General features: G+C 51.6%; 1 protein-coding gene and 1 long non-coding RNA gene across 2 annotated transcripts; one reads left to right on the forward strand and one right to left on the reverse strand.

Annotated features, from left to right (window-relative positions):
- On the reverse strand, positions 1 to 27,705 carry NPC1L1 (NPC1 like intracellular cholesterol transporter 1). Its single transcript, XM_003896040.4, has 19 exons — positions 27,504 to 27,705; positions 25,111 to 26,636; positions 23,198 to 23,298; positions 22,613 to 22,785; positions 22,237 to 22,365; positions 20,852 to 21,034; positions 20,148 to 20,262; positions 19,839 to 19,966; positions 18,480 to 18,617; positions 18,154 to 18,243; positions 8,548 to 8,738; positions 8,216 to 8,340; positions 7,498 to 7,624; positions 7,274 to 7,329; positions 4,631 to 4,781; positions 4,127 to 4,358; positions 3,476 to 3,589; positions 3,215 to 3,377; positions 1 to 1,095 (listed from the first exon to the last, which is right to left on the reverse strand). Exons 1-19 carry the CDS (start codon positions 27,624 to 27,626, stop codon positions 893 to 895), a joined length of 4,068 nt encoding a protein of 1,355 aa, XP_003896089.4. The 5' UTR covers positions 27,627 to 27,705; the 3' UTR covers positions 1 to 892.
- On the forward strand, positions 697 to 19,311 carry LOC103882861. The gene is made up of 3 exons (XR_644818.4): positions 697 to 767; positions 4,175 to 4,277; positions 18,855 to 19,311. It is a non-coding gene; the product is annotated as an uncharacterized LOC103882861 (long non-coding RNA).

Here is a 27,705-nt window from a genome sequence, read left to right on the forward strand (position 1 = left end):
TTTCTGCCAACAAATGTTTATTAAACACCCATGTGCACAGTACCAAGCCAGGATCTTCATCTCAACTGCAGTTCATGCTTCTGGAGAGCTGTCCAAGAGCTCGGATTGGGCTGGTTTGAGGCCTGGGCTCCAGGCCTGAGGTGAAGGTGGGAGGACCAGCCCAGCCCCAAGAGCTCCCAGCCTTCAGAATCCTGGGTGGCCTTGACTGGCAACAACAGCCTTAATAAGCGTCGGAGCTGGAGACCAAACCCAACACCGTTTTCCAGGAGGGGCTAATCCATGACCAAGGTGCTTATGGGAACATCCTTCCTGGGCCCTTCTCTTGCCAGAAAGGGCCATAGATGGCAGACCTGCAGATGCGCTTTGGAGGGAGTGGCTACTGACCGGCCTCCCACAGCGTTGACTCTTGGCCTGAGCCTTTGCCCCTCCCTGGCCTCCTGTGATATCACAACCCAGGGCAGTGGTCACTGTCTGTGTTCTCAGGGACACTAGTACGTGTTAAAGACTTACTGACACAGAATTAAGACTTTTGACAGAGAAACTGAGAAGGGAAAAGTTGGATGAGAAGTGGGCTCCTAGGAAAGTGAGTGAGTGTGGGACAAACATGGAGTGTGTCTGTTCCTGCCAACTTCCAGACCCAGGCCCAGAAGGAGGAGGCACTGCCCAAGGCCTAGGTGACTTGGAAACTGGGGACCCACTGTGGGAGCAGAGGAGCCATCAGTGGTGCTGCTTGGATGCCTCAAGAGCAGGCCATCCTCCAGTGACAGGTAGTCTCATGGGAACGGCCTCCCCTAGGATTTGAGAAGGGCATGTGTCAAGGGACAGTCACAGGGAAGACCCTCATAACCCTTCGGTTCAGGGCCATAGAGCCTAGACAGGGCCTCTGGCTGTATCAGAACTGCCGCCCATTGTTGGGCAAGAAGTTGCTGACGGCACCAGCACCTTTGATAGAACTTTCAAAGCTGTGGTTGACATAGATGTTGTCAGCTGTGGAGACTCGGGAGGGGTGATTTGGGTAGGAGGCCGCTATGGCTGCCGCTGCTGCCTCCTCAGCCAGCTTCTGCTCCAGTGCCAGAGCTGGGTTGATGTCAGGCCCTGCAGTGAGACAGAGAACCACAGTCAGAGAGGTGGGCAGGGGACACAGGTGAGAAGCTACTCCTGGTTCTGTACAACAAACCCAAGGCAGGAAGGGTCCCAGGGGGGCTCTGTGTCATGTGCCTTCTGGGGTCACTACATTTGCAGCCCAAGCTTCAGGGATGTCCTGGTCCCCCATCCCCAAAGCATGTTGGGAGGGAGCCTCCGAGGAACAGCCACCACCTGCAGCTCCAAGGCCCTGGATACCCCTCGTCCAAGCACACCCCACAACTGCTCCTCCTTGCCCCTCTCTTATGTCTCACCCACCACCCCTAGCACACACACTCTACTCCTTCCAAGAGGGTCAGGGAGTCCCCACAAGAGACATGTTTAGGAACCATGGAGCTGCGTGGGCTCCAACCCCTGCTACCTTTGACCAAGTCTGTAACCTGGGGCAGGTGTCTCAGTTCCCTCATCTGTAAAAAGGGAAGGATAATGATGCCTACCTCGGGGGGGTAGTTAAGAGAATTACAGACACATATGTTGATGCACAAACACACCCCTCTATAAATGTCCTCTAGTAATATTATTATTACCATCTGGTGGGGGGTAAAATTGAACTCCTCCCAGCTTGCCCACCCTGAGAGCCAGAAACACCTTCATCCTGGGAGGCTCAATTTGAGCCTCCATGCGCCTCAGCCTCCCAAAGTGCTAGGATTACAGGCATGAGCCACCACTCCTGGCCAGCATTTCAAAAAATTAATGAGACTGGGTGCGGTGGCCCACGTCTGTAATCCCCGCACTTTGGGAGGCCAAGGCAGAGGGATCACCTGAGGTCAGGAGTTCGAGACTAGCCTGACCAACATGGTGAAACCCTGTCTCTAATAAAAATACAAAAATTGGCCAGGCATGGTGGTGTGCACTGATATCCTAGCTACTCAGGAGGCTAAGACAGGAGAATTGCTTGAACCCAGAAAGCAGAGGTTGCAGTGAACTAAGATCGCACCACCACACTCCAGCCTGGGCAACAGAGTGAAGCTCTTGTCTTAAAGAAAAAAAAAAAAAATTAATGATAGGGCTGGGGCACAGTGGCTCACGCCTGTAATCCCAGCACTTTGGGAGGCCTTGGCGGTCAAATCACCTGAGGTCAGGAGTTTGAGACCAGCCTGGCCAACATGGTGAAACCCCATCTCTACTAAAAATAAAAAATGAATTAAAAAAATTAGCCAGGCATAGTGGTCCGCGCCTGTAATCCCAGCTGCTTGGGAGGCTAAAGCAGGAGAATGGCTTGAACTTGTGAGGCAGGGGTTGCAAGAAGCTGAGATCACACCACTGCACTCCAGCTTGGGCGACAGAGTGAGACTCCATCTCAATCAATTAAAATAAAATAAATAATAAATTTAAATTAAAATAAAAGCCAAGCACAGTGGCTCACACCTGTAATCCTAATACTATGGAAGGCCAAGGTGGATCATGAGCTCAGGAGTTTGAGACCAGCCTGGGCAACACAGGGAGACCCCACCTCTACAAAAAAATAAAAAATTAGCTGGCATGGTGATGTGCACCTGGGGTCCCAGCTACTCGGGAGGCTGAGGTGGGAGGATCACTTGAGCCTGGGAAGTCAAGGCTGCAGTGAGCTGTGATCATGCTACTGCACTCCAGCCTGGGTGTCAGAGCAAGACCCTGTCTCCAAAAACAATAATAATAATAATAGAATGGAACCAGAAATATCAGAATGCTTCACATGTATAAGAGAAGTATTAATATTATTTAGTGAAGCATCTGTTTCAGGCAGGCATGTCTGTGTGTGCTTGTGCGTGTCACCTCTGGGTATAAAACATATTTCTTGCTGAAGGGCATGCTTAAAAGTCCAACAGCAGTGCCGTGAAGATCCAGAGTGTACAGGGCCACAGAAACGTTGTTTGAGACATACATTGCTGACAAAAGAAAGATGTTCACAGCACATTAAATGAACAACAGAAGCTTCAAAGACTAGAAGTGCCACATGGTCATGGTCCTGGCTTCTGACGTCTGCCCATGGCTTGTGTGCACTTCCTGAGCTTCCGTGGTAAGCATGCACTGTTACTGTTGTCGTCATGATAATCATGACAGCCTGGTAGGAACAGGCCGGGGCACTCACCCACATAGCTGAGGATGACAGGCAGGAAGACCAAGCCATGCAGCAGACCCAGCAGAGTAATCAGGAGGTTGAGGCGGAAGAAGAAGATCTGAATGAGCTGGGCCTTGGCAAGGCCCAGGACCAGGATGCCAGGGAGGTTGGTCATGGCCACACCTGCAAACACCTGGGGGGTCAGAACCAGGTGTCAGGCAGGGCACAGGGCATCAAGCAGGGCACAGGGTGTCGAGTGGGGCACAGGGTGGCCCACTCCTCCCCACTCACCGCACTTCCCATAGAGATGGTGGCCTCTTTGGCCCTCTCCAGCCGGGTGGGCTTGGTGCTGATGGCAAAGGAGCGGGTAATGTGGGACACGAACTCCACAGACATGCCCACCGCCTATGGGCAGAGAGGGGGCATAAGCCAAGAAAGGCAGAGGTAGGGAAGGAACTGGGGAGATGAGGCCTCCACCAGGACCAGCGCGGGGCAGGCATTAAATTCTAGACAGAGTATTTGGCCGGGTGCCAAGTGGCTCGTGCCTATAATCCCAATGAGCCATTATAGTGGCTCATGCCTATAATCCCAACACTGGGAGGCTCAGGTGAGAAGATCACTTGAGCCCAGGAGTTTGGGACCATTCTGGGCAACAAAGTGAGACCCTGTCTCTACAACAAAAATTAAAATATTAGCTGGACACAGTGGCACGTGCCTGTAGTCCCAGCTACTTGGGAGGCTGAGGTCAGAGGATCGCTTGAGCCCAAGAGTTCGAGGCTACAGTGAGCTGTGATCATGTCACTACACAAGCCTGAGAAACAGAGCAAGACCCTGCCTCTAAAAAAAAAAGAAAGAAAAAAAAAAGGAACTGGGAGTATTCTATGAGGCTGGATCCCCAACCACCCCTCCAGGGCCCCCTGGTGCCTGTGTCTGCTGGGTTACCGAGACCAGGTTGATGAGGGACACGGCATTGAAACTGATGCCCCACAGGGCCATGAAGCCAACGGTGTCCACGAGGATCATGATGATGGACAGCAGGTTGAGGAGGCCGGAGCGCAGGTCCAGGCCCAGCAGGAGGCAGCAGACAGCAAAGGTGGGCACCAGGCAGAGGCTGAGCATGAAGAGCCCCTCAGGGAGAATGGTCAGGTACTGCTCATAAAACACATTGGTGACCCTGCCAGAGTACAGAGCATGGTCACAAGCTCAGGCCTCTGGGGCCCTCAAGGTGGGTGGGACACCCCACTTCAGAAGGAGAATGCTGAGGGTCAGGCAGGCTTATATTGGGGTACAAACCAGCATAAGAAATAGGCCCAAGTCTGCAGCCAGAGCCTCCTGACCTAAAACTGGTGCTCATCTCATGCAACTCCTTGCAAGCCCTCCGCCCTAACCTCCAATCTCCAGCAACCATCCCCCACTTCCCTCTAGCTCAGCCACTCAGGTCCTCACGTGTAGGGGAAGACCTCAAAAGCTGGGTCTGTCCCAGGCACCTTCCGCAGGTCAGCAGTGATGTTGGCTGCCAGCTCCCGAGCTGCCCGCAGAGCTTCTGTGTAATCCTGTGAGTTTTTCAGGGGCTTGTGATAGGCCATGAACCTGGAGGCTGGACAGCCATGGCACACGGAAGATGGAAGGGCAAAGGTCAGAGCCCTTTCCAGGACACCTTCAGAACACCCCAGACACAGTGGCACAGGCATGTGATCAAGCTGGGTTCAGGGTTCTGCCACCACCATTTGAAATTCTTAGTAAATTTTGTGCAAGAGGTCCATATTTTTGTTTTGCACCAGCCCTGCAAACTCCATAGCTGGCCCCACTGCTGTGGGAGACCCAGGCCTGACCTTTGATGAATGAAGCCTATAGAGATCTCTCTAGTGAACCCAGATTCTTCTCTATATGGTTTCAAGATATGCATTGGATTTTTAAAATTAACTTAATTGGTTTTTAATTTGCATATTCCTATAGGAAAGGACTAGAAAGGAAGACAGAAAAATGAGAACAGTTGAATTATTAGAACTGTGGCTTAGGGCTCCTGCCAGCTAAAGGTTATTTCTTAATGACGTTTTAAGAAATTAAGGTTATTGGCCAGGCGCGGTGGCTCACACCTGTAATCCCAGCACTTTGGGAGGCTAAGGCAGGCCAATCACCTGAGGTCAGGAGTTCGAGACCAGCCTGCCCAGCATGGTGAAACCCTGTCTCTACTAAAAATGCAAGAATTAGCCGGACGTGGTGGCATACCCCTGTAATCCCAGCTACTTGGGGGGCTGAGGCAGGAGAATTGCTTGAACCCGGGAGGTAGAGGCTGCAGTGAGCCGAGATTGTGCTACTGCACCCCAGCCTGGGCAACAGAGCAAGACCTCATCTCAAAAAAAAAAAAAGAAGGCCGGGCGCGGTGGCTCATGCCTGTAATCCCAGCACTTTGGGAGGCCGAGGCAGGCAGATCACGAGGTCAGGAGATCGAGACCATCCTGGCTAACACAGTGAAACCCCGTCTCTACTAAAAATACAAAAAAATGAGCCAGGCATGGTGGCAGGCACCTGTAGTCCCAGCTACTCAGGAGGCTGAGGCAGGAGAATGGACTGAACCCGGGAGGCGGAGCTTGCAGTGAGCCAAGATGGCGCCACCACACTCCAGCCTGGGCGACAGAGCGAGACTCCGTCTCAAAAAAAAAAAGAAGAAGAAATTAAGGTTATTAAGACCCTTATACAATAAAGGGTTTTTTGTTCTTGTTTTTGTTTTTGTTTTCAAGACAGAGTCTCACTCTGTCACCGCAGCTGGAGTGCAGTGGCACGATCTCGGCTCACTGCAACTTCTACTTCCCACGTTCAAGTGATTGTCTAGTGAACTTCAGGCAGCTTTCAGCCAGCAGTTCAAACTACAAATTATTTCAGTACAAAGTGAGATCACCCTTCAAAAGCTCCCCCACCCGCCAACGACCCCCATGTCCATCTGCAGCATGAGCTCCCTTAGGCCCCCTACACCAAGCATGTCTGCACAGAGCTATAGCCAGCTCCTTTACACAGATGGCTGTCTCATTCTGCCATCTGCTGTATGAGCTGACAGCATGTTGTGGGTCCTTTTCCTGTCAGTCTAACTGTATCTCCCTTGTTACCTTTTTCTTTTTTTCTCTCTTTCTTTTTTTTTTTTTTTGAGAGAGGGTCTCACTTTGTTGCCCAGGCTGGAGTGCAGTGTTGTGATCACGGCTCACTGCAGCCTCAACCTCCCAGATTCAGACATTCCTCCCGCCCAGCCTCCTGAATAGCTGGAACTATAGGCACAAGCCACCACACCCAGGCAGTTTTTTAAATTTTATTTTGTACAGGAGGCCGGGCACAGTGGTTCACGCCTGTAATACCAGCATTTTGGGAGGCCGAGGCAGGCGTATCACCTGAGGCCAGGAGTTTGAGACCAGCCTGGCCAACATGGTGAAACTCCATCTCTGCTGAAAATACAAAAATTACCCAGGTGTGGTGGCATGCTCCTATAGTCCCAGCTACTCAGGAGGCTGAGGCAGGAGAATCGCTTGAACCTCGTAAGTGGAGGTTGCAGTGATCACACCACTGCACTCTGGCCTGGGCAACAGAGTGAGACTCTGTCTCAAAAAAAAAAAAAAAGAGGGCCTCCCTATGTTGCCTGGGCTGGTCTCAAACTCCTGGGTTCAAGAGATCCTCTCGCCTCGGCCTCCTGGAGTGCTAAGATTACAGGCATGAGCCACCGCACCCAGCCTCTTGTTACTTTTAATGACTGCTAGGATTGTGCTGTGCCAAGCATCCTAATTCATTTAGCCAGCTGCCCTTTGGGTGTAATTTGTGCTGGTAAGAAAGGTACTTAGCCAGGGTGTGGAGAACTCCAAAGTATGGTATCAACTGCTGAATGAATTCCACAAACTTCACGCTGACCATTGACTTGGGAGTGAGAGAAGGGGTGAAGTCTGAGGATGTGGAGTTGGGAAACAAGACCCCTGCTGACAGGGCCAGGGCAGTTAGAAGCTCCTGACACAGGAGGGAGACAACACGTGACAGGCTATTCCCTGGGGTTCTCAGGGGCCCTCCAGAGCAACTGATTATGTCCTCCCCTCCAGGCAAGGCCATGCTTACCTAAAACCTGGCCATCTGAAGTCAAGTTCACAGAGGTGCTGTATGCTCCCAGGCCGCTGTGAGGTCAGGGCAAAGGCTTAGCCAGGAACAAAGCTCCTTTCATCTGCCCAGCCCACAGCCACCCCAGAGAGGCCCCTGATAGCTTCCTCCTGCCTCTCTATATTCACCCCCGTCCTAGGTCCCACATGTCTGTCCTCCCCAGCAGAAGGCCCTCCCAAGCTTACCCTTTGGGACATTTGATGTTGGGCCGGTCATTCAGGAACCAGGGAAGATACTTATAGAACTGCTCCACTGAGGGCCTCACAGAGCCCATCGTGATGCTCAGGCAGTTCTTTAGGCAGTTCAGGGAGTCTGCAGAGAAAGCAGGGGTCTGGGCAGTGACACCCCAGGACCAGCAGCAACTGCTGTGTGCCTCTCCTTCCCCAACAATCCCATCAGAGGTCCCAGGCACTCCAGCCTCAACTAGTCACTTCTAGGGGGATTTGCTTTTGTTATTTGTGGGAGAAGTTCTCCTCTTGGCTATAGAAACTGTGGGCACCTACAGGCAGAAGGGGAAAGGAAATTTGGGGCAGAAAAACAGGCCCCACAAAGTCCTCTCCACCTACAAATGCCACTGCTTTGTGCGGCGGGGCCATGTGCCAACCTCAGCATCTCTCCACTCCTGACTCCCCAGTGCCCTGCCACCCAGGAGTGCCACGTGCTCTGAAAGTGGGGCACGGTACACAGCAGCATACGTGTGTGATGCCCACGGGCCAGCACAGCCACCCACATAGGTGCTCCTCACAGAGTGCCTGTCCCTCAGGCCACATCTGCATCCATGCCCCCAATGGACCCCACAAGACAGGTCAAGATGTTGAGGGAGCCTCTCCAGTCCTCTCCTTTCTGTTGCCTCAGTTTGCCTGAGCTATGGTAGGCAGTGAGCCCCTATGGCCCCAAACTCACTGACGGTCGAGGGGCAGAACTGGTCCTTATTGGGGCCAGATATATAAAGGCGGCAGCAGGAGGATGGGGTCATCCAGTCAATGAAGTCATCCACCCAGGAGGAGGCAGGGATGGCAAGGTAAGACCTAAGGGGCAGGTGGGAGGAAGGGTGACAAGGCCAGCTGAGCAGGGTGGTGGATTCTTCTCATGGCCCAACCCCCACGCAGCCTTCCCCAGGCATACGGCAGCAGGACAGCAGGACAGGGGTACAACAGGCAGGAAGAAAGGACTGGTGAGGACTTGGGGGACTCAAACAGGGAGTAGGCCGGGGTGTGGGGCGGCCAGGCACTCACTGCTCAGGGAACTCTGTGGCATACTGGATCTTCTGGGTGAAGGAGAAGTTGTTGCAGCCTGCACTGGAGCAGATGGCATTCATCCCAGCCTCACTGGAGAAGTTGTAGCCCGAGGTGGTAACAAAGTACACCGGGGCCCCCGTCTCGAAGTAGCGGTTCAGAAAGAGGAAATAGTCAAGCAGGTACGAGTCCTAGGAGTGGAGGAGGGTCAGTAAGCTTCAGTTTGCTATGCACACCCCTAAAGGGCTCACTCCAGCTCACACTCTCGAAGGTACACACAGAAGTACATGCTAAAAGGCACATGCTCAGAGGTCCATGATCAGAGGAACACACACAGAGGAACATGTTCAGAGATACACATGCAGTTACACACTCAAAGGGATGTGTCAGTGGGACACTCAGAGGTGTACACACAGATACATGCCTAGAGGTACACAGAGGTACATGCACACATGTACACAAAATATACACCGAGAGGTACATGCTCAGAGGTCACACACAAGGTACATATAGAGAAGGACATGCACAGACACACACACTCAAGGGTACCTTCAAGATGTATGTGCACTGTACAGTTACACCGGAACACGGTTTTAGGTGTACCCACAAATGAATATACTCCAAGGTTCACAGAATAGGTATAATCACAGGTGCAAACAGAAGTACACTTACGGGGGTGCAAGCACAGAGCAACTCATATCACCTCACATGAACACACACTGACACACACAAACATGCACATACACATAATTGTATCCCTTCCTGTCACCCCCAATTTGGCACAGCCACAGTCTAACAAGCTGGCCTGTGACAACGGCCCGTATTTGTGTGCACACATAAATGTCAGTGTATACACCCTCAAAGCCATGCACCAGGCATCCTCATGGTCTGCTCCCTTCTATAACATAAAGGCTCAGAGTGACATTAGGGAAAATGGCACAGTAGGAAGTGTCAGGAATCTCTCTCCCCGCCTAGAAAACAACTTGTCTGGTATAACTATTTTTTTTCTTTTTTTTCCTTTTTTTTTTTTTTTTTTTTGAGACAGAGTCTTCCCAAGCTGGAGTGCAGTGGTGTGATCTCTGCTCACTGCAACCTCCACCTCCTGGGTTCAAGCGATTCTTGTGCCTCAGCCTCCTGAGTAGCTGGGATTACAGGCACGTGCCACCACTCCCGGCTGATTTTTGTATTTTTAATAGAGATGGGGTTTTACCATGTTGGCCAGGCTGGTCTCAAACTCCTGACCTCAAGCGATCCACCCGCCTCAGCCTCCCAAACAGCTGGGATTACAGGTGTGAGCCACCACACCAGCCCTGGTGTAATTATTTTGGAACTCTGGAGTCTATTGAGGGCTGGAAGCTTCTAGGATAAGTCTTGGACAGTAAATTGTGGTTAATTTCAGGCAATCTCAGCTTTTAGTACAGTAGCAGCTACCCATTTGCCACTCCCAGCTTCAAGGCATGCAGCTGTGTATGCTTTCCAGAAGCAGCTTGTACACAGCTTGCAGGAGCCAGGGTAGGCAAGGACACCATCCACCAAATATCAGCTGGGCATGATGGCTTACACTTGTAATTTCAGAACTTTGGGAGGTGAAGCAGGAGGGTCACTTGAACCCATGAGTGGGAGACTGATCTGGACACACAGTGACACCCTGTCTCTACAAAAAAAATATACAAAAGTTAGCTGGGTGTGGTGGCACATGCCTGTAGTCCCAGCTACTCAGGAGGCTGAGGTAGGAGAATCATTTGAGCCTGGAAGTTTGATGCTGCACTGAGCTATGATTGCACCACTGCACTCCAGCCTGGGCAAGAGAGCCAGACCCTGTCTCTAATAAATAAATAAATAAATCCAAATATCAAGTTCTGATATCTGAGTTCTGATCATTGATCATTACTTCTGATATTGGTGGTACAGATACACAGGCAGGCAGCCACTATTGCAACTCCCACCACCATTGTTGCAACTGCCTCCACATCTTACTAAAGTGACTTCCAGGAGATTTAAAGAGTAAGCACCTATCCCCCACCCCTTCATTTTTCCCTCGTTTTCCTTTTGGGAACCATACATATAAGGACAAGGACATTCAAAAGCAACCATAAATATAGGGATATTTAGACAGTCACCACACTGCATAAATGCCCAGAGAAATATGCAGGCTCATAAAATACCTGAGAAGACATTAACTCTGTGCCTTTGGCTGATCCCCAGCACAGAAACACCAACAGCAATAAATAAAATAAAGCAAGCCCTGGGAAAGAAGGAGAATCTGATCTCCAGAGCTACTACATTATAAGAATCAAATGTCCGTTTTTCAACCAAAAACACACCAAGAAAAAGAAAAACATGGCCCATTCAAAGGGAAAATATTAAGCAACGGAAACTGTCCCTGGGTAAGACCAGACAGCAGACTTACTAGACAAAGACTTTAAAACAATTGTCTCAGCTGGGTGCAGTGGCTCATGCCTGTAATCCCAGAACTTTAGAAGGCCAAGGCAGGCAGATCACATGAGGCCAGGAGTTCAAGACCAGCCTGGCCAATATGGTGAAACCCTGTCTCTACTAAAAATACAAAAATTAGCCAAGCATGGTGGCAGGCACCTGTAATCCCAGCTACTTGGGAGGCTGAGGCTTGACCCCAGGAGGCAGAGGTTGCAGTGACCTGAGATCACACCACTGCAGTCCAGCCTGGGTGACAGAGCAAGACTCTGTCTCAATAAATAAATAAATAAAACAATTGCCTTAAAGTTACTCAAAGAGCTAAAAGAAAACAAAGCCAAGGAAATAATTTACGAACAAAATGGAAATATCAATAAGGAGAAAACATAAAAAGGAGCAAAAAACTCTGGAGCTAAAAAGTATAGGAACTTAAATGAAAAATTCACTAGAGGGATTCAAAAGCAGTCAGAAGAAAGAATTAGCAAACTGAAGATAAGACCATTGAAATTACTGAGTTTGAAGAACAGAAAGAAAAAAAAATAACAAAAGTGAACAGAGCAGAGCCTAAGGGACTGTGAGACATCATCATCATCAAATAGACCAAAATATGCGTTGTAAGAATTCCAGAAGAAAAGAGAAAGGGGAAGTGAGATTATTTGAAAAACTTATGGCCAGAACTCCCCAAATTTGATGAAGGACATGAATATAAACATTTAAGAAACTCAATAAACTCCAGTAGGATAAACTAAAGAAACCCACACCAAAGGATATTAAATTTTTTTTTTTTTGAGATGGAGTCTCGCTATGTTGCCAGGCTGGCGTGCAAGTGGCATGATCTCAGCTCACTGCAACCTCTGCCTCCTGGGTTCAAGTGATTCTCCTGCCTCAGCCTCCCAAGTATCTTGGACTACAAGTGCACACAACCACGCCCAGCTAATTTTTGTATTTTTAGTAGAGATGGGGTTTCACCACGTTGGCCCGGATGGTCTTGATCTCTTGACCTCGTGATCTGCCTGCCTTGGCCTCCCAAAGTGCTGGGATTACAGGCATGAGCCACTGCACCCGGTTGCATATTATAATTTAGCTGTCAAAAACCAAAGACAAGCCAGGCATGGTGGCATATACCTGTCGTCCCAGCTACTCAAGAGGCTGAGGTGGGAGGATTGCTTGAGCCCAGGATTTCAAGTCCATTCTAGGCAACATAGCAAGACCCTGTCTCTAAAAAATAAAATAAAATACAGTTTTTAAAAAAATAGAAAACATTGAAAAAAAGAAATGACTTGGCATATAAAAAAGATTGTCAAAAAGATTATCAGCATATTTCTCATCAGAAACCTTAAAGCCCGGATGGCAGTGGGTTTGTATATCGAAGGTGCTAAAGAATGCTAGGCATGGTGGCTCATGCCTGGAATCCCAGCACTTCAGGAGGCTGAGGCAGGTGGATCACCTAAGGTCAGGAGTTTGAGACCAGCCTGGCCAACATGGCAAAACCCCATCTCTTCTGAAAATACAAAAATTAGCCAGGCATGGTGGCACACGCCTGTAATCCCAGCTACTCAGGAGGCTGAAGCAGGAGAATCACTTGAACCTGGGAAGCAGAGGTTGCAGTGAGCTGAGATTGTGCCACTGCACTCCAGCCTGGATGACAGAGTGAGACTCTGTCTCAAAAACAAACAAATAAAAAACAAGTGCTGAAGAAAAAACAATTGTCAATGAAAAATCCTAATTCCAGCAAAACTGTCACTTAAAAATGAGGGAGAAGGCCGGGCATGGTGGCTTATGCCTGTAATCCCAGCACTTTGGGAGGCCGAGGTAGACAGATCATTTGAGGCCAGGAGTTTGAGACCAGCTTGACTAACATGGTGAGACCCCATCTCTGCTAAAAATACAAAAATTAGCCAGGCATGGAGGCATGCACTTGTTAATTCCAGCTACTTTGGAGGCTGAGGTAGTAGAATCTCTTGAACCTCAGAGGTGGAGGTTGCAATGAGCCGAGATCACACCACTGCACTCCACTCTGGGCGACACAGTGAGACTCCATCTCAAAAAAATAAATAAAAATAAAAAGTAAAAATGAGGGAGAAGCCAGATGAGGTGATTCATCCTATAATCCGAATACTTTGGGAGGCTGAGACAGGAGGATCGCTTGAGCTCAAAAGTTTGAGACCAGTCTGAGTAACATAGTGAGACCCCATCTCAAAAAAATTGTTTTAATTAAAAAGTAAAAATGGGCCGGGCATGGTGGCTCATGCCTGTAATCCCAGCACTTTGGGAGGCCAAGGCGGGTGGATCACCTGAGGTCAGGAGTTCACGACCAGCCTGGCCAACATGGTAAAACCCCGTCTCTATTAAAAATACAAAAATTAGCCTGGCATGGTGGCGTGCACGTGTAATCTCAGCTACTCAGGAGGCTGAGGCAGGAGAATTGCTTGAACTCAGGAGGCGGAGGTTGCAGTGAGCTGAGATCACACCATTGTACTCCAGTCTGGGCGACAAGAGTGAAACTCCATCTCAAAATAAATAAAAAATTTTAAAAAAATTAAAATGAAGGTGAAATTAAGACATTCTCAGATAAACAAAAGCAGAAGGAATTTGTTATCACTAGTCCTTCACTGAAAGAAATGTTAAAAGGAATCCTGTAGGTTGAAATAAAAAGACGTTAGACAGGCCAGGCGTGGCGGCTCATGCCTGTAATCCCAGCACTTTGGGAGGCCAAGGCAGGCAGATCACCTGAGGTTGGGAGTTCGAGACCAGCCTGACCAACATGGAGAAACCTCATCTCTACTAAAAATACAAAATTAGCCCAATGTGATGGCACATGCCTGTAATCCCAGTACTCAGGAGGCTGAGGCAGGAGAATCACTTGAACCCAGGAGGCGGAGGTTGCGGTGAGCTGAGATCACACGATTGCACTCCAGCCTGGGTGGGCAATAAGAGCGAAACAATGTCTCAAAAAAAAAAAAAAAAAAAAAAAGACATCAGACAGTAACTCAAAGATGTATGAAGAAATAAAAATCCCTTGGCTAGGCACGGTGGCTTACACCTGTAATCCCAGTACCTCAGCTGGCTGAGGTGGGAGGATCTTTTGAGGCCAGGAGTTTGAGGTTATAGTGAGCTATGATCACACCACTGCATTTCAGCCTGGGCAACAGAGCAAGACTCTGCCTAAATAAATAAATAAATAAATCCCGAGCAAGGGTAAATAAATGGGCAGTTATAAATGTTATGATTTATAACTCCGCCTTTTTGTACATGATTGAAGAGACTAATGCAAAAAAAAAAATCATTAGCCTATGATTTTGGATACATAATGCCTAAAAATACAAAAGTTTTTGAGACACAGTTTCACTCTATTGCCCAAGCTGGAGTACAGTGGCACAATCTCAGCTCACTGCAACCTCGACCTCCTAGATTCAAGCAATTCTCATGTCTCAGCCTCCTAAGTAGCTAGGTTTACAGTCATGTGCCACCATGCCTGGCTAATTTTTGTATTTTTAGTAGAGACGGAGTTTTGTCATGTTGGCTAGGCTGATCTCGAACTCCTGGCCTCAGGTGATCCAACCACCTCACAAAGTGCTGGGATTACAGCCGTGAGCCACTGCACCCAGCTGAAAAATATAATTTTTTGAGACAAGGTCTCTCTCTCTTGCTCAGGCTGGTGTGCAGTGGCATGATCATAACTGACTGCATCCTTGAATTCCTGGACTCAAGCAAGCCTCCCACATAGCTGGGACTACAGGCATGTGCTACCATGCCCAGCTAAATTTTAAATTTTTTCAAGAGATGGGATCTCACTGTGTTGGCCAGACTGGTCTCAAATTGCTGGCCTCAAGCAATCCTTTTGCCTCCACCTCCCAAAGCATTGGGATTACAGGCATGAGCCACCATGGCTAGCCCAAAATATAATTTGTGACATCAATAACTGAAAGGGGGATAAGATGGAGTTGTTATAGGAGCAGAGTTTTTGTATGCTATGGAAAGAAAGTTGGCATAAATTTAGAGTGTTATAACTTCAGCACATTTAATGTAATCCTCATGGTAATCACAAATAAAATAAGCTGAAGACTATGCACAAAAGGAAATGAAAGGAAAATGTAAAATTTCACTAGTAGCAACCAACTAAGCACAAAAGAAGTAATGCAGGAAATAAGAAACAAAAAAGCTACAAGGCATATAGAAAACAAATAGCAAAATGACAGAAGTAAAGCCCTCCTCATCAGTAATTACTCTAAATGTAAATGGATTAAACTCTTCAATCAAAAGAGAGTAGTAGGGTCAGGCATGGTGGCTCATGCCTGTAATCCCAGCACTTTGGGAGGCTGAGGTGGGTGGATTACTCAAAGACAGGAGTTCAAGACCAGCCTGGTCAACATGGTAAAACCCCGTTTCTACAAAAAATATAAAACAAGTAGCCAGGCATGGTGGTATGCACCTGTAATCCCAGCTACTCAGGAGGCTGAGGCAGGAGAATCGCTTGAATCTGGGAGATGTAAGTTGCAGTGAGCCAAGATCGCTCCACTGCACTCCAGCCTGGGCGAGAGACCGAGACTCCATCTCAAAAAAAAAAAAAAAAAAAAAAAAGAGTGGTAGAATGGATTAAACACACGATCAAGATTGTGAGAGTTGGCATACTGTGCCCTAGGCAGCCCCCATCTGCTAAAAAACAAGAAAACGTGATCTAACTATATGCTCTCTCCAGGAGACTCACCTTAGATCCAAAAACACAAATAGGTCAAAAGTGAAAGAACAGAAAAAAAGATATTCCATGTAAATAGGAACCAAAAGAGAATAGGGATAGCTATACTAATATCAGACCAAATAGACTTATTTTTATTTATTTTTTTTTTTTGAGACGAATCCTTACTCTGTTTCTCAGGCTGGAGTGCAATGGCATGATCTCAGCTCACCGCAACATCCGCCTCCCAGGTTCAAGCGATTCTCCTGCCTCAGCTTCCCAAGTAGCTGGGATTACAGGCATGTGTCACCATGCCCAGTTAATTTTATATTTTTAGTAGAGACAGGGTTTCTCAATGCTGGTCAGGCTGGTCTCAAACTCCTAACCTCAGGTGATCCATCCACCTCAGCCTCCCAAAGTGCTGGGATTACAGGAGTGAGCCACCACTTCCAGCCAAAAAAATAAATATTGTTTGAGTTCACTTATATGAGGTGCCTAGAGTGGTCAAACTCATAGAACAGAAAGTAAATGGGCCAGACACAGTGGTTCATGCCTGTAATCCCAGCACTTCAGGAGACCAAGGCGGGCCGATCACAAGGTCAGGAGTTCGAGACCAGCCTGGCCAACATGGCAAAACCCTATCTCTACTAAAAATACAAAAATTAGCCTGTAGTCCCAGCTACTCAGGAGGCTGAGGCAGGAGAATCGCTTGAACCTGGGAGGCAGAGGCTGCAGTAAGCCGAGTTCGTACCGTTGCACTCCAGCCTGGGCGACAGAGCAAGACTCCATCTCAAAACAAAAAAGAAAAAGTAGAGGCCAGGTGCGGTGGCTCATACCTGTAATCCCAGCACTTTGGGAGGCCGAGGCAGGTGGATCACCTGAGGTCAGGAGTTCAAGACCAGCCAGGCCAACATGGTGAAACCTCGTCTCTACTAAAAATACAAAAATTAGCTGGGTGTGGTGGTGGCCGCCTGTAATCCCAGCTACTTGGGAGGCTGAAGCAGGAGAATCACCTGAACCCAGGAGGTAGAGATTGTGGTGAGCCGGGATTGTGCCATTGCACTCCAGCCTGGGCAACAAGAGCAAAACTCCATCTCAAAAAAAAAAAGTAAATGGTGGTTGTGTCAGGAGCTGAGGGGAGGGGAGAATGGGGAGTCACTGTTTATTGGATAAAGTTTCAATTTTGCAAAAAGGAAAGAGTTTTGGAGATGGATGGTGGTGATAGTTGAATAGTATGAGTGTACTTAATATCACTGAACTGTATACTTAAAAAAGGTTACAATGGTAATTTTCTATTATGTGTATTTTACCACAATAAAAAACTGGAAAAAAAATGATAAAAATTTTAAAAGCAGTAAGAAACAAACATCCCCAACAGAAAAATAAACAAAAGACGTCAACATAAAACCTCAGCAAGGTCTAGTGGCCAATCACGTCCTTCCTTCTTGCTCTTGGGGCACTAAAGACCCTCTTCACCTCAGCCCTGTGACATAGCCCCCAGGGCTTCTGCAGGTGGCAGGTTCATTCTGGGACTCCCCACCTGCTCTCCCTCCATAGGGTCACCCAAAGTATAGTCCTGAGCTGTCTGCTCTTGTCCTCCCTCACCTGGCTCCCAGGCCAGTACAGCCTAACACATCTACCCCAGCTGCACCCCACTCAGCCCTGCTGTGGGCTTGGGCCTCACTGCTTCCGCTGGAGCTCCTGCCAGTGCCCAGACTCTTGCCCAAATCTCCATCACAGTTCTCCAGATGGGTCCTAGACATCAAGTCCCCTTGATGCCCTCCCTCTCCGCAGAACTTGCTCATGCAGTCTGACCATGTGTCTCAGACTTTGTTGTCTGTGGCTGCTTTCTCTTGGCCACCAGTCCATGGCCACCACTGGTGCACATCCAGATGAGCCGGGTCCCCAGCCTTGGCTGACACATTGTGCCTGTTGGCCCACACACTTACTGATCCAGGCTGGGCAATCAGCCTCTCCCCAACCATGCCCTTGGCCTCCAGCTCATCCCACCCCCACAGTCGCTGCCACACCCAGGAAACACACCTGGGCTCGCCCCAGCCCCCCATTGGCCAGTCTGTCATCACTTTCCTCTGCAAATCCTATGCGAGCTTGGAGGCCCCTCCAACCATGGGGCTTTCCTTTCCCTGAACCCCTGCCCTCCCTGGGCTTCAGGCCCAGAGGATTCACAGGGCTGGACACTGGGCAGGCACTCAGCAAAGTGACAGTCATTCTTTGTGGCCTGCTGTCTCACATGGACAGCCCTCCAGTGCCTGGGCCATCTCTCTTACTGTGGCCTGGGGCTGGCACCTGGTTGTTGTGCTGTTCATACATGAATGTGGCTTCACTCCGCAGGACTGCTGGAGATGCCTCCAAAGCAGTGAGCAGCTCTGCACCTCTGGCCAAGCCCCGGGCTAGAGACCCCCAACCCATCCCTGCTGGTTGCTACTGCCCCTCCCCAAATCCCAAGGGCCTAAGGGTTGAGAAGAGCCTGAGCTCACCTTGGGCAGGGCCAGCTCCTGGTCCAGTCCAACACTGATGTGGCACATGTAGTAGAGGCTCACTCCAAACAGGGCGAGAAACAGCAGCAGCTGAGAAGGGACCTGCTGCATGAGACCACCCTGCCCAGTAGCCGCCCCCCAATCTCCCCACAAATTTAAGTCGGTCAGGGTGTCATGGGCAACATTCTGAAGTTGAGCAGACTTGCATGCCAGCCCCAGGTATCAGCACCTGGGCCTAGGCAACCTCCCCACCTCCAACCCTGCTCTCCCTGAGGCGAGGTCCCCACCTAGTCCCCCTGCCCTCCTGTGCTTCCAGGCCCACTCACCACAACCCCTCGAGTGATCCAGTGCAGCAGGAAGGGGACATAGGCCTTTCGGAAGAGGCCAAGCAGGAACCCCTCTCCCTGGCCAGGCAGGGGCAGCTCCCGGGGCTTGACGCAGCAGCAGACGTCCAATCGGGAGGCCTGGAGCGGGAGGCAGCCCCTCGAGGTAGTCCCAGAGCAGACCAGATCCCAGGGACCACCTTCCTGCCCCCAGGGAGTGTCACCTTCTGTGGGTGGCCTGTGCCAGTGCCGCTCATGGAGACATACCAGTGTGCTATTTTCTTTGCCTTTTTTTAAAAATCTTGATAAAATATCTTTAAATTGTATGCCATCATTTGAACCAACAGATCAACTCCTGTCGATCTCTCATTTATACAGCTGACCCTTGAGCAACACGAGTTTGAACTGCCTGGGCTCACTTATCCCTAGATTTTCTTCCACCTCTGCTGCCCCCAAAACAGCAAGACCAAGCCCTCCTCTTCCTCCTCTTCCTCAGCCTACTCAACCTGAAGACAATGAGGATAAAGACCTTCATGATGATCCACTTTCACTTCGTGAATAGTAAATAGATTTTCTCTTCCTTATGACTTTCTTACTAACATTTTCTTTTTTCTAGCTTCCTTTATTGTAAGAATACAGTTTATAATACATATAACATTCAAAAGATGTGTTATCGACTACTTATATTATCATTAAGGCTTCCAGGTAATAGTAGGCTAGTAGGAATTAAGTTTGGAGGGGTCAAATGTTACCTGCAGACCAGGCGTGGTAGCTCACGCCTGTAATCCCAGGATTTGGGAGGCCAAGGTGGGTGGACCACTTGAGGTCAGGAGTTCGAGACCAGCCTGACCAATATGGTGAAACCCCATCTCTACTAAAAATACAAAAATTAGCCAGGAGAGCTGGTGGGGGCCTGTAATCTCAGTACTCAGGTGGCTGAGGCAGGAGAATCGCTTGAACCCAGGAGGCAGAGGTTGCAGTGAGCTGAGATCACGCCATTGCACTCTAGCCTAGGTGAAGAGCGAAACTCCATCTCAAAAAAAAAAAAAAGTTACATGCAGATTTTCAGCTTCTCAGACAGTCAGTCCCCTAATCTCCACATTGTTCAAGGGTCAACTGTATTTTATTTCTGAACCTCATGCACTTAAGGAGGTTCGATTATATTGCAAAATTTGTCAAAACAAATTTATTTTTCTATAGGAAATTGGAGAATACATGGCCTAAATATTACCTTCCCAGCACAATGCCCCTGTCCCCCATCCCATTCTCTGGGCCATCTCTGTGGTGGTAAAGCCACCCCATCTCCCTGCCATGGTGGGAACCCAGGGGCACGTCCCTTGGTACTGGCCCGGCTGCCCCTACCTCCTGCCTCTTGCTGTCCAGGGAGAGCAGGGCCACAAAGGCAGACATCTGCAGGAGGAAGTCAAGGACCACTGCAAGGCCAGAGGTCAGGGCAAAGGTCCGCACAGCTGGCATGGGGGTCAGGGCCCCTGTGAGGGAGCAGAGGGCTGTCAGGGAACCCTGGCTTCAAGGGCAGAGTGGGAGCTGACATTGACAAGGTACAGGGGGAAGGGGGTCTGCACTATACCCACTGCCCTCTGGGAACTCCTAGGCCCCGGCACTAACCCAGCAGGCCTAATGCCAAGTGGGAAGGGTCTGCCCCAGGCTCACCTAGGAAGAAGCAGATGGCCTCAGAGAGGCTGCACAACAGCATGCTGGGGGCCACCCTGCCCAGGGCTCGGCCAATGTGAACCTCTCGCGGCTCCCCAGGCCTCCGGGGCAGCCTCTGGGTGGGAACAGCAGGGATAAGAGCCAGGGACCTCCAAGGGCACCATCCCTCAAAGGCCAGCAGGGAGCTGGCAAGTGCCCAGAGCTGCAGCCAGGCCTGAGGAGCTGCTCTGACCTTCCTGAATCATCAAAGACCCTCACACTCTCCACGGCCAATGTTCTTCTTCCAGGGTGTGGCTGGGAGAAATGCTTGGTGCTTTCGAGATGTCTATAGCATCCCTGTTCCAAGCATTGTTGGAACCCTGTTCACCAACAGGGAGAGGTGAAATCGACTCTGATTTATCCTTACCGTGGAATGCTACATAGCAGCATAAAGACAGGAGGAGGCCGTAACGTACTAACATGGAGAGGTTTTACTAGACATTGCAAGGGGTTAACAGAAAGCTAATTCCGGATGGTAGAGGCAGGATGAAGTCATTTATGTCAACACACTCTAGTTTCTACAGATATTGTAAACATGAGTGTCGATGAACAGAAAGAGTCTGCAGGGAGACCCAGCAAATTCACGCCAGAGTCCCATCTGGCCAGGAGGTGAGGTTGGCAGAAGAGTGGGCAGTTGGGGGTATGGAGAGCTCCTCCCTTCTTACCTGATACTCGAGAACAAAGATGAAGATGTTATCAGCCCCCACAGACAGCACCAGGAAAGGCACCACTTGCAGGATGATCAGGGAGGAGCGGATACCCAGGTAGGAGAAGAAGCCCATGGCAGCCATGACTGCTCCCAGGACCACGGCCACCCCGCCAAGGCCCAGCGTGGCCTTGGAGTCCACCTGTAATGCAAACAGGCTCAGCCCCCTGGCCACCTAGCACCTACCCAGTATGCCCACCAGCCTCAGCTAGGCGAGACACCACAGCAGGCAGGCACCCTCCGTGCCTGCAGGTCCCCGATATGCCCCCGGTGGTGAGGAGCTCACATCTCACATTAAAGCCCCTCTGCAGAGCCATCCTCCCACGGGCAGGTCCATGAAACCCCAAGGCATAGGTGAGCCTGCTCCATCTTCCTTGAGCACGCATTGCAAGAGATTGTAAGTATTAGCTTTGCATTTGGGCAAGTCAGGGTATGGCATGTAACAGAAAGAAAACTGCTCTTAGGTCAGGTGTGGTGGCTCACACCTGTAATCTCAACACTTTGGGAGGCTGACGAGGAAGAATTGCTTGAGCCGAGGAGTTCGAGACCAGCCTAGGCAACAAAGCGAGACTCCGTCTCTACAAAAAATTTAAAAAAAAAAATGGCCGGGAGCAGTAGCTCATGCCTGTAATCCCAGCACTTTGGGTGGGCAGATCACCTGAGGCCAGGAGTTCGAGACCAGCCTGACCACCATGGAGAAACACTGTCTCTACTAAAAACACAAAATTAGTCAAGTGTGGTGGCACATGCCTGTAGTCCCAGCTACTCAGGAGGCTGAGGCAGGAGAATTGCTTGAACCTGGGAGGCAGAGGTTGCAGTGAGCCAAGATCGCGCCATTGCACTCCAGCCTGGGCAACAAGAGCAAAACTCTGTCTCAAAAAAAAAAGCTGGGCGCAATGGCATGTGCCTATAGTCCCAACTACTTGGGAGGCTGAAGCAGGAGGATCACTTGTGCCCAGGATTTTTGAGGTTGCAACAAGCTAAGATCATGCCGCTGCACTCCAGCCTAGGCAGCAGAGCAAGACCCTGTCTCAAAAGAAAGAAAGAGAAAAAAAGAGAGACAGAGAGAGAAAGAGAGAGAGAGAAAGAAAAGAAAGCGAAAGAGAGAGGGAAGGAGGGAAAAGAGAAAAGAAAAGAAAGAAAAGGAAAGAAAAAGAAAACTGCTCTTGGCCTTTCACTTTCAGCACAGAACACCTTCGAGAGGTATTACCCTTTGGGGCAGCCACTTAGGTGTGTCCATTCTGCTGTTCTGAGATGCTCTGGTTAGGAAAGTTGTAGAAGGCCTGCTGAAGATGCCTGGGGTCCTGGGCTAGCCCACCTAGCTGTGTCCCTCCCGCTTCTCACCATCACTCGGCTCCAGCTGGAATAGCTGCCCAGGGCCAGGGAGATGTACAGGAAGATGACAATGTAGCTGGTGGCAAAGATGGGCAGGTCTTCGGCTGTGGTGCGATTGATCTCATCTTCCAGAGAGCGCTGTGGACATACACCCGACCGTGCCTGCTCCAGCCAGGCTGGCTCTCAATACCTCAGTCACTGGGCACTAACTGTGTGTTGTGTCACAGGGCCTGATGGCCCCCCATCATCCCTGGTGAGGCTACAAGAACAGCCATCACAATCACCCTGTTCCGAGCAGGCAGCCACTGCCCAGCTTGGGGACACAGGAGCTGACCCAAGACCACCTGGGTTGCACCCCCAGAGCCAGGGACCCTGCAGCCCCTACCTCAGCCATGAACGTGACCTGGAACTTGCCAGCCGTCCGACGCTGGAAGGCTCGCATTTCCTCCAAGAAGGCCTCCTCCCACAGCTGGGCCTGGGCCAGCCGGGGGTCCCCGGCAGGGTAATTGTTGAGGGAGAACGTCATGATCAGGGCCTCCGCCTCAGAATAGTCCTTCCCTGGGATAAGAAATGCTCAGTCCCTTCCTGCTGCACCCGTGCCTCCCTCCCCCTCCAGCTGCACCCCTATATTCCCTCCCCCTATCTAGCTTCACCCCTGCCATCACCCCTTGCTCCTTCTCCCCCACTCCTTCTTCATCTGATTTATGGCCTTACCTCCTACACCCCACTTCTCTCAGGCAAAGGTAAGACCTTTGGGCCCAGGCAAAAAACCAGAGTGCCTGAGTAACACTATGAGAAGATAAAGGAGATGGCAGAGAGAGGAGACAGGACAGGGTCGGCCTATAGCTTCCAGAAACCAGGTCACCCCCAGGCTGTGAGAACCCCCAGCACCACCCCCACCCTCCCGTCTATGGTTCCTGCCCCAATACTGCATCTTCCTTGGCCTCCTCTCAGGGCCCACTTAGCTTACCTTTGTACCCCCCAACGGCAAGGAAGGGGAAGACAGGGGCCCCGTAGTCAGCCATGCAGCTTAGGGCCAGGGCTGTGCCATCCTTGAAGGTGAGCGGGGCACTGGAGGGAGATGACCACAAAGGGAAAGGGCCTTTCCTGGCCCTGCCCAGTCCCTATGGCCCCTCCCTTCCCCTCCCACCCCAGACCCACAGCACTACGGAGGGTGAGCTGGTGGGGTGGGGGACACTGGCTGCAGATAACTGCAGATAGCCCAGCCCAGTGGGTCCTAAATGGCTCCCATCCAGCAAGATCTCCTGCAGGCCCCCACCCACCGAGTGAGTTGGAGCTGCCGGGTGCCTCCTCGGTGCCAGGCAGGGGCTGCTCCGGGCCATGTCCCTCTGTGCCTCTCACGTCTCCACACACTAGCCTGACCTTCCTGGCTCTGACAGTATCTGATTCTGGATTGAGCATCACATCTGAAGTCCTCAGGTGTGATGAGGGCGGAAGAGCTGGCATGGGCTGTCTCAAATGTTGCCCTCTCAGCCTCCTTCTCCTGCCTAGGGCCCCCCAAAACCCTCTAGGTATTGAGGTCAAATTTGGAATCCTGGAGCCCAGGAGCCAATGTTTTCAGAGTTTACTAGCCTGGTACCCTCAGGCAATTCTGTAGTTCCTTCAGCTTAGCCCTTTCTGCAAAGCCCATCATTGTGAAGGCGCGGTGGGACACCAGAGCGAAGCTCTCTACACCCCTCTCTCAGCTCTCAGCAAGCAAGTGCTGGTTGCTGTGTGACTTTGAGCAGCTTACCACACCCCTGCGAGCCTCAGTTTTCATGTCTGTAAAGTGGGGATAATTGGACCACCCAAGAGTTGTTGTGAGCACCCAAGTCAAAATAAAGATAATGCCCTATAATGGACTATAAAGCTAGCATCAGACACGAGTCGGAGGTCAGACCACGATGCCTCCCCAGAGCAAACAATAGCTCCTCTCATTCCCGCTGTTTCCAAGAGACAGCCCTTGGGTTCCTGGCACAGACACTCTGAGAAACAGCCCAAACTTGGGGCCCAGCCAACGGATGCAGAGCCAGATAACGGGGGACAGAAAGTGTCAGCACTCTCTTCCAATCCAGTGGTTCTCAAAGTGTGGCCTGGGGCCCTTAGGTGTCCTGGAGATCCTTTCAAGGGTCTGTAAGGTCAGAACTCTTTTCATAATAACACTAAGATGCTATTTGCCCCTTTTAACTCTCATTTGCTCTGGAGTATGGAGTACTAAACGTTCATTTTGAGGACCTCTGCTCTACTCCAACCTCAAGGAGCCTCCACTGCCACCGCCCCGCTGCTGCCCTTGGCTCTTGGGCGCCTTGGTCCAGCAGCCTTGTTGGCAGCACACCAGAGTGGACAGAACCAGAACCGAACCCCAATCAATAGAAGTGTATGTGGCTGTGGCCTGCCCCAGGACACCCGGCCCAGGTGCCTGAGACCAGCCATGACCCCTGGCCTGAGGGCACTTTTTCCAGTGCATACCATGGTACCTCACGGGCTACTGACGGCCCTACGGCACCTGGCACAGAAACAAGAAGCAAAACAAGGCAAATATAAACATGTGCTGTGCCAATCGGACTCCTCTGTCAGACTTAAACCAAGAGTGTGGCAGGGAGCTCCACATGTCAGGAGCTCTGCAGAAAGACAGAGTGAACCCGGGGTTGAAGGGCCAGTGATGGCCATGCACAAACCTGCAGCCATGAGCAGGAACTCTGGCCAAAGGAAATGGCAGCTGGACGAGGGGCAGAGATAAGCATCTGGGCAGCCCCAGGCCAGAGTCATAGGAATAGCTACCTCTGGTCCTTCAGGACCAGCTGTATGCCCGGCCAGGTTCCCGGGAGGCCATGGCAGCCCAGCCCCAGCCCGCTCCTCGCTTGGGCCCCACCACGGACTCACTTGGCACAGTACAGAAAATGGTCCTTCCAGTCGACTTGGGAGGTCTGCCCCATCAGTGTCTGGTTGGCCGTGAGCAACAGGAGCGTGCGGTTGTTCTGGAAATACTGCAGAAGGCTGTTGATGCAGCAATCGGAGAGACTGGTATTGTCCGGATTGAGGGGGGCATAGCAGATGTGCTGCAGGGAGATGTTGCGCTGTGCTTCGGGCGACCACACCTGGAGGTGCCGCAGCCTCTCCTGCAGCTCCAGCAGCTCCAGCAGCAAGTCCAGGTCCAGGATCCCGCTGAAGTTCTTGGGCCCCAGCAGCAGGGAGTCATACCTGTAGCTGGACCGGTTAGGAGCCGTCAGGATCACCTGGTTGGTTCGGAAGAAGGGGCCGAAATGCTGGTCATGAAAAGCCTTCTCACTCCGGGCTTGGCTGTTGGGGGCCGACCACAGCTCCACGGGGTCCGTAGTGAGTTCTGTAAAGACCAGGCCCGCTGCCAAGACCACCACCGGGATGACAGACAGCACCAGGATGGTCAGAGGCCACGAAGCCACCCAGGTGCCCCAGCCCTGGAAGAACTGGCCAAGGAGGGTGTAGGTGGAGAAGCTGAGCTTGTCAGAGAGGCTGGTGCCCTTCTTGGGGTCCACCGTCTTGCTTTTGTCCCTGGTGGGGGCCACACGGAGTCCCACGAGCAGGATGGCGACCACAGTGAAGACAGAACAGAGGATGATGATGAGGACCAGCCCACCCGGCATCCGGCCCAGGCGGAAGGTGGAGTCCAGGGCCTGGGGATGGGCGATAGCAGGACAGGATGCAGCACAGTCCTGGCAGGAGCAGGCCGCTGCGTCGTCACCTTGGGACTCATTGCAACGTGCAACCCCCTCATTCAGAGGCTGAATCCCACTCCCCACAGCCTGGCCGGGCTCCAAGAGGTGGAAGGTGATGTCCAGTGGGGCCAGACCATTGCCTGTGTCTCCCTGGAAGTTGAGCCAGCGCTGGGCATTGCAAAGGGCAGAGCCATACACGCCACACATGCTGCCCACAGCCAGCGTGGCAGCCGCAGGGATGTGCACACGGCTGCAGGAGTCATAGCTCTGCTCGGCAAAGCTGTGCTGGTAGAAGGCCTCATAGGCCACCACAGCTGGGAGTTGTCCAGCCCCTAGCTGAGCCACGCGGGTCACATTGATGAAGAGGCTCTGGTTGGGGCTGCATGTGTTGTGGCAGTGCAGGCTCACGAAATTGTCAGAGCAGGCTGGGCAGCGGGTGAGGAGGGCCTTGGTGATCGACAGACTCGCTTCCAATGATACCAGCTGCTTGGCGGAGCAGCAGGCTTGGGTGTTGGGGCCGGTGTAGAGGCGGGGGCAGATCCTCTGTAATAGGATCAGGTGATCACCTGTGATGTTGCGGGCTGGCGTGTTGGACAGACAGGACACGTTGGAGAGTGTCATGAGGCCTCCAGACAGCTCTGGGTTCTTCCCACATTCGTCATAGAAGGCGCAGTAGCCAGGCTGGTGGATGGGTGTGTAAGGCTCGCTCTGGGCCTGCAGACACAGCAACATCACTCATGGGCCCTGACACAGCTGGGTGCCATCCAGGCAGCAGGCAGCCAGGGAGGGCGTGGGGGTAAGAAGGACATGGAGCAGGGGCAGGGAAGGGGGGAGTGTGGGGAGTGGGAAGCCTCCTGGAGGCATGTGCCAGCCAGCCAGCCAGTGTTGGAGTGACAAGTGGGCGGGGCAGCCAGGCCTTTCTTCCTAGGTGTGGCCTGATAGACCTGCAGTTTAGGAAGGTCCTGCTGGAGAGGCCAGGTATGGGTAAGGAGGCAAAGCTGACTCCAAGGTGCCGGGCCCTGCCCACATCAAAGTCAGCCTGAGTCCCCACACTGCACACCACATCCAGAGGCCAGGGTCTCTCATGGAGAGTCTGTGCAGGAGGCCCCCCGGCTCCCACCACCACCACCACCACCACCTGCTTGAGGCCAAAAGCCATCACCCACCTCCCAGACACAAAGGGAGTGAGGAACTTAAGAGGCGCCAGTCCTGGATCTTCTCCCAGGACTCCCTAGGTGATGCTCACTAGGTAACCCCATCCCAGCACCTCCTTGCCTCAGACCTCCCTCAACTGCAGGCCTGGACCCCACCCAGTAGGGCCAGTGACAGGAGGGACTTGGAACACCCCAGTCCAGCGACCTCTTTCACCCCTGTGTGCATTCAACTCTGTGACCTGGAAACCCTCCACCTGCACCCCTTCTCTGTGGGGCCTGGCATCCCTCATGTGTCCGGAGACTGGCCCAGCCTGCAGGCCCTGAGGCTCCCTTGCTGTTACCCAGTAACACTCGCCTGGTACACGGCTGGCCCCAGGGTCCCTAACTGGAGACTGTAGGGGAGGTGGAGCCAAGCCCTGGGACTCACCAAGCGCAGGAGCAGGGCCCACAGCAGCCAGCCCCTCAGGCCGGCCTCCGCCATCCCGGGTCGAGACGGGGTCAGCGGGTAGCCGCGCCAGGCCTCAGGGATAGCCAAGGGCTGAACACACATTAAGGCAGCCTCCTCCCCTTCGATGACAACCCTGGCCTGACTGGGTTAGGGACCAATGAGGCTGAGCCCTGCTAGTTAA

This window comes from Papio anubis, chromosome 4 (assembly GCF_008728515.1).
Source record: "Papio anubis isolate 15944 chromosome 4, Panubis1.0, whole genome shotgun sequence".
In the NCBI taxonomy this organism is placed as follows: Eukaryota; Metazoa; Chordata; class Mammalia; order Primates; family Cercopithecidae; genus Papio; species Papio anubis.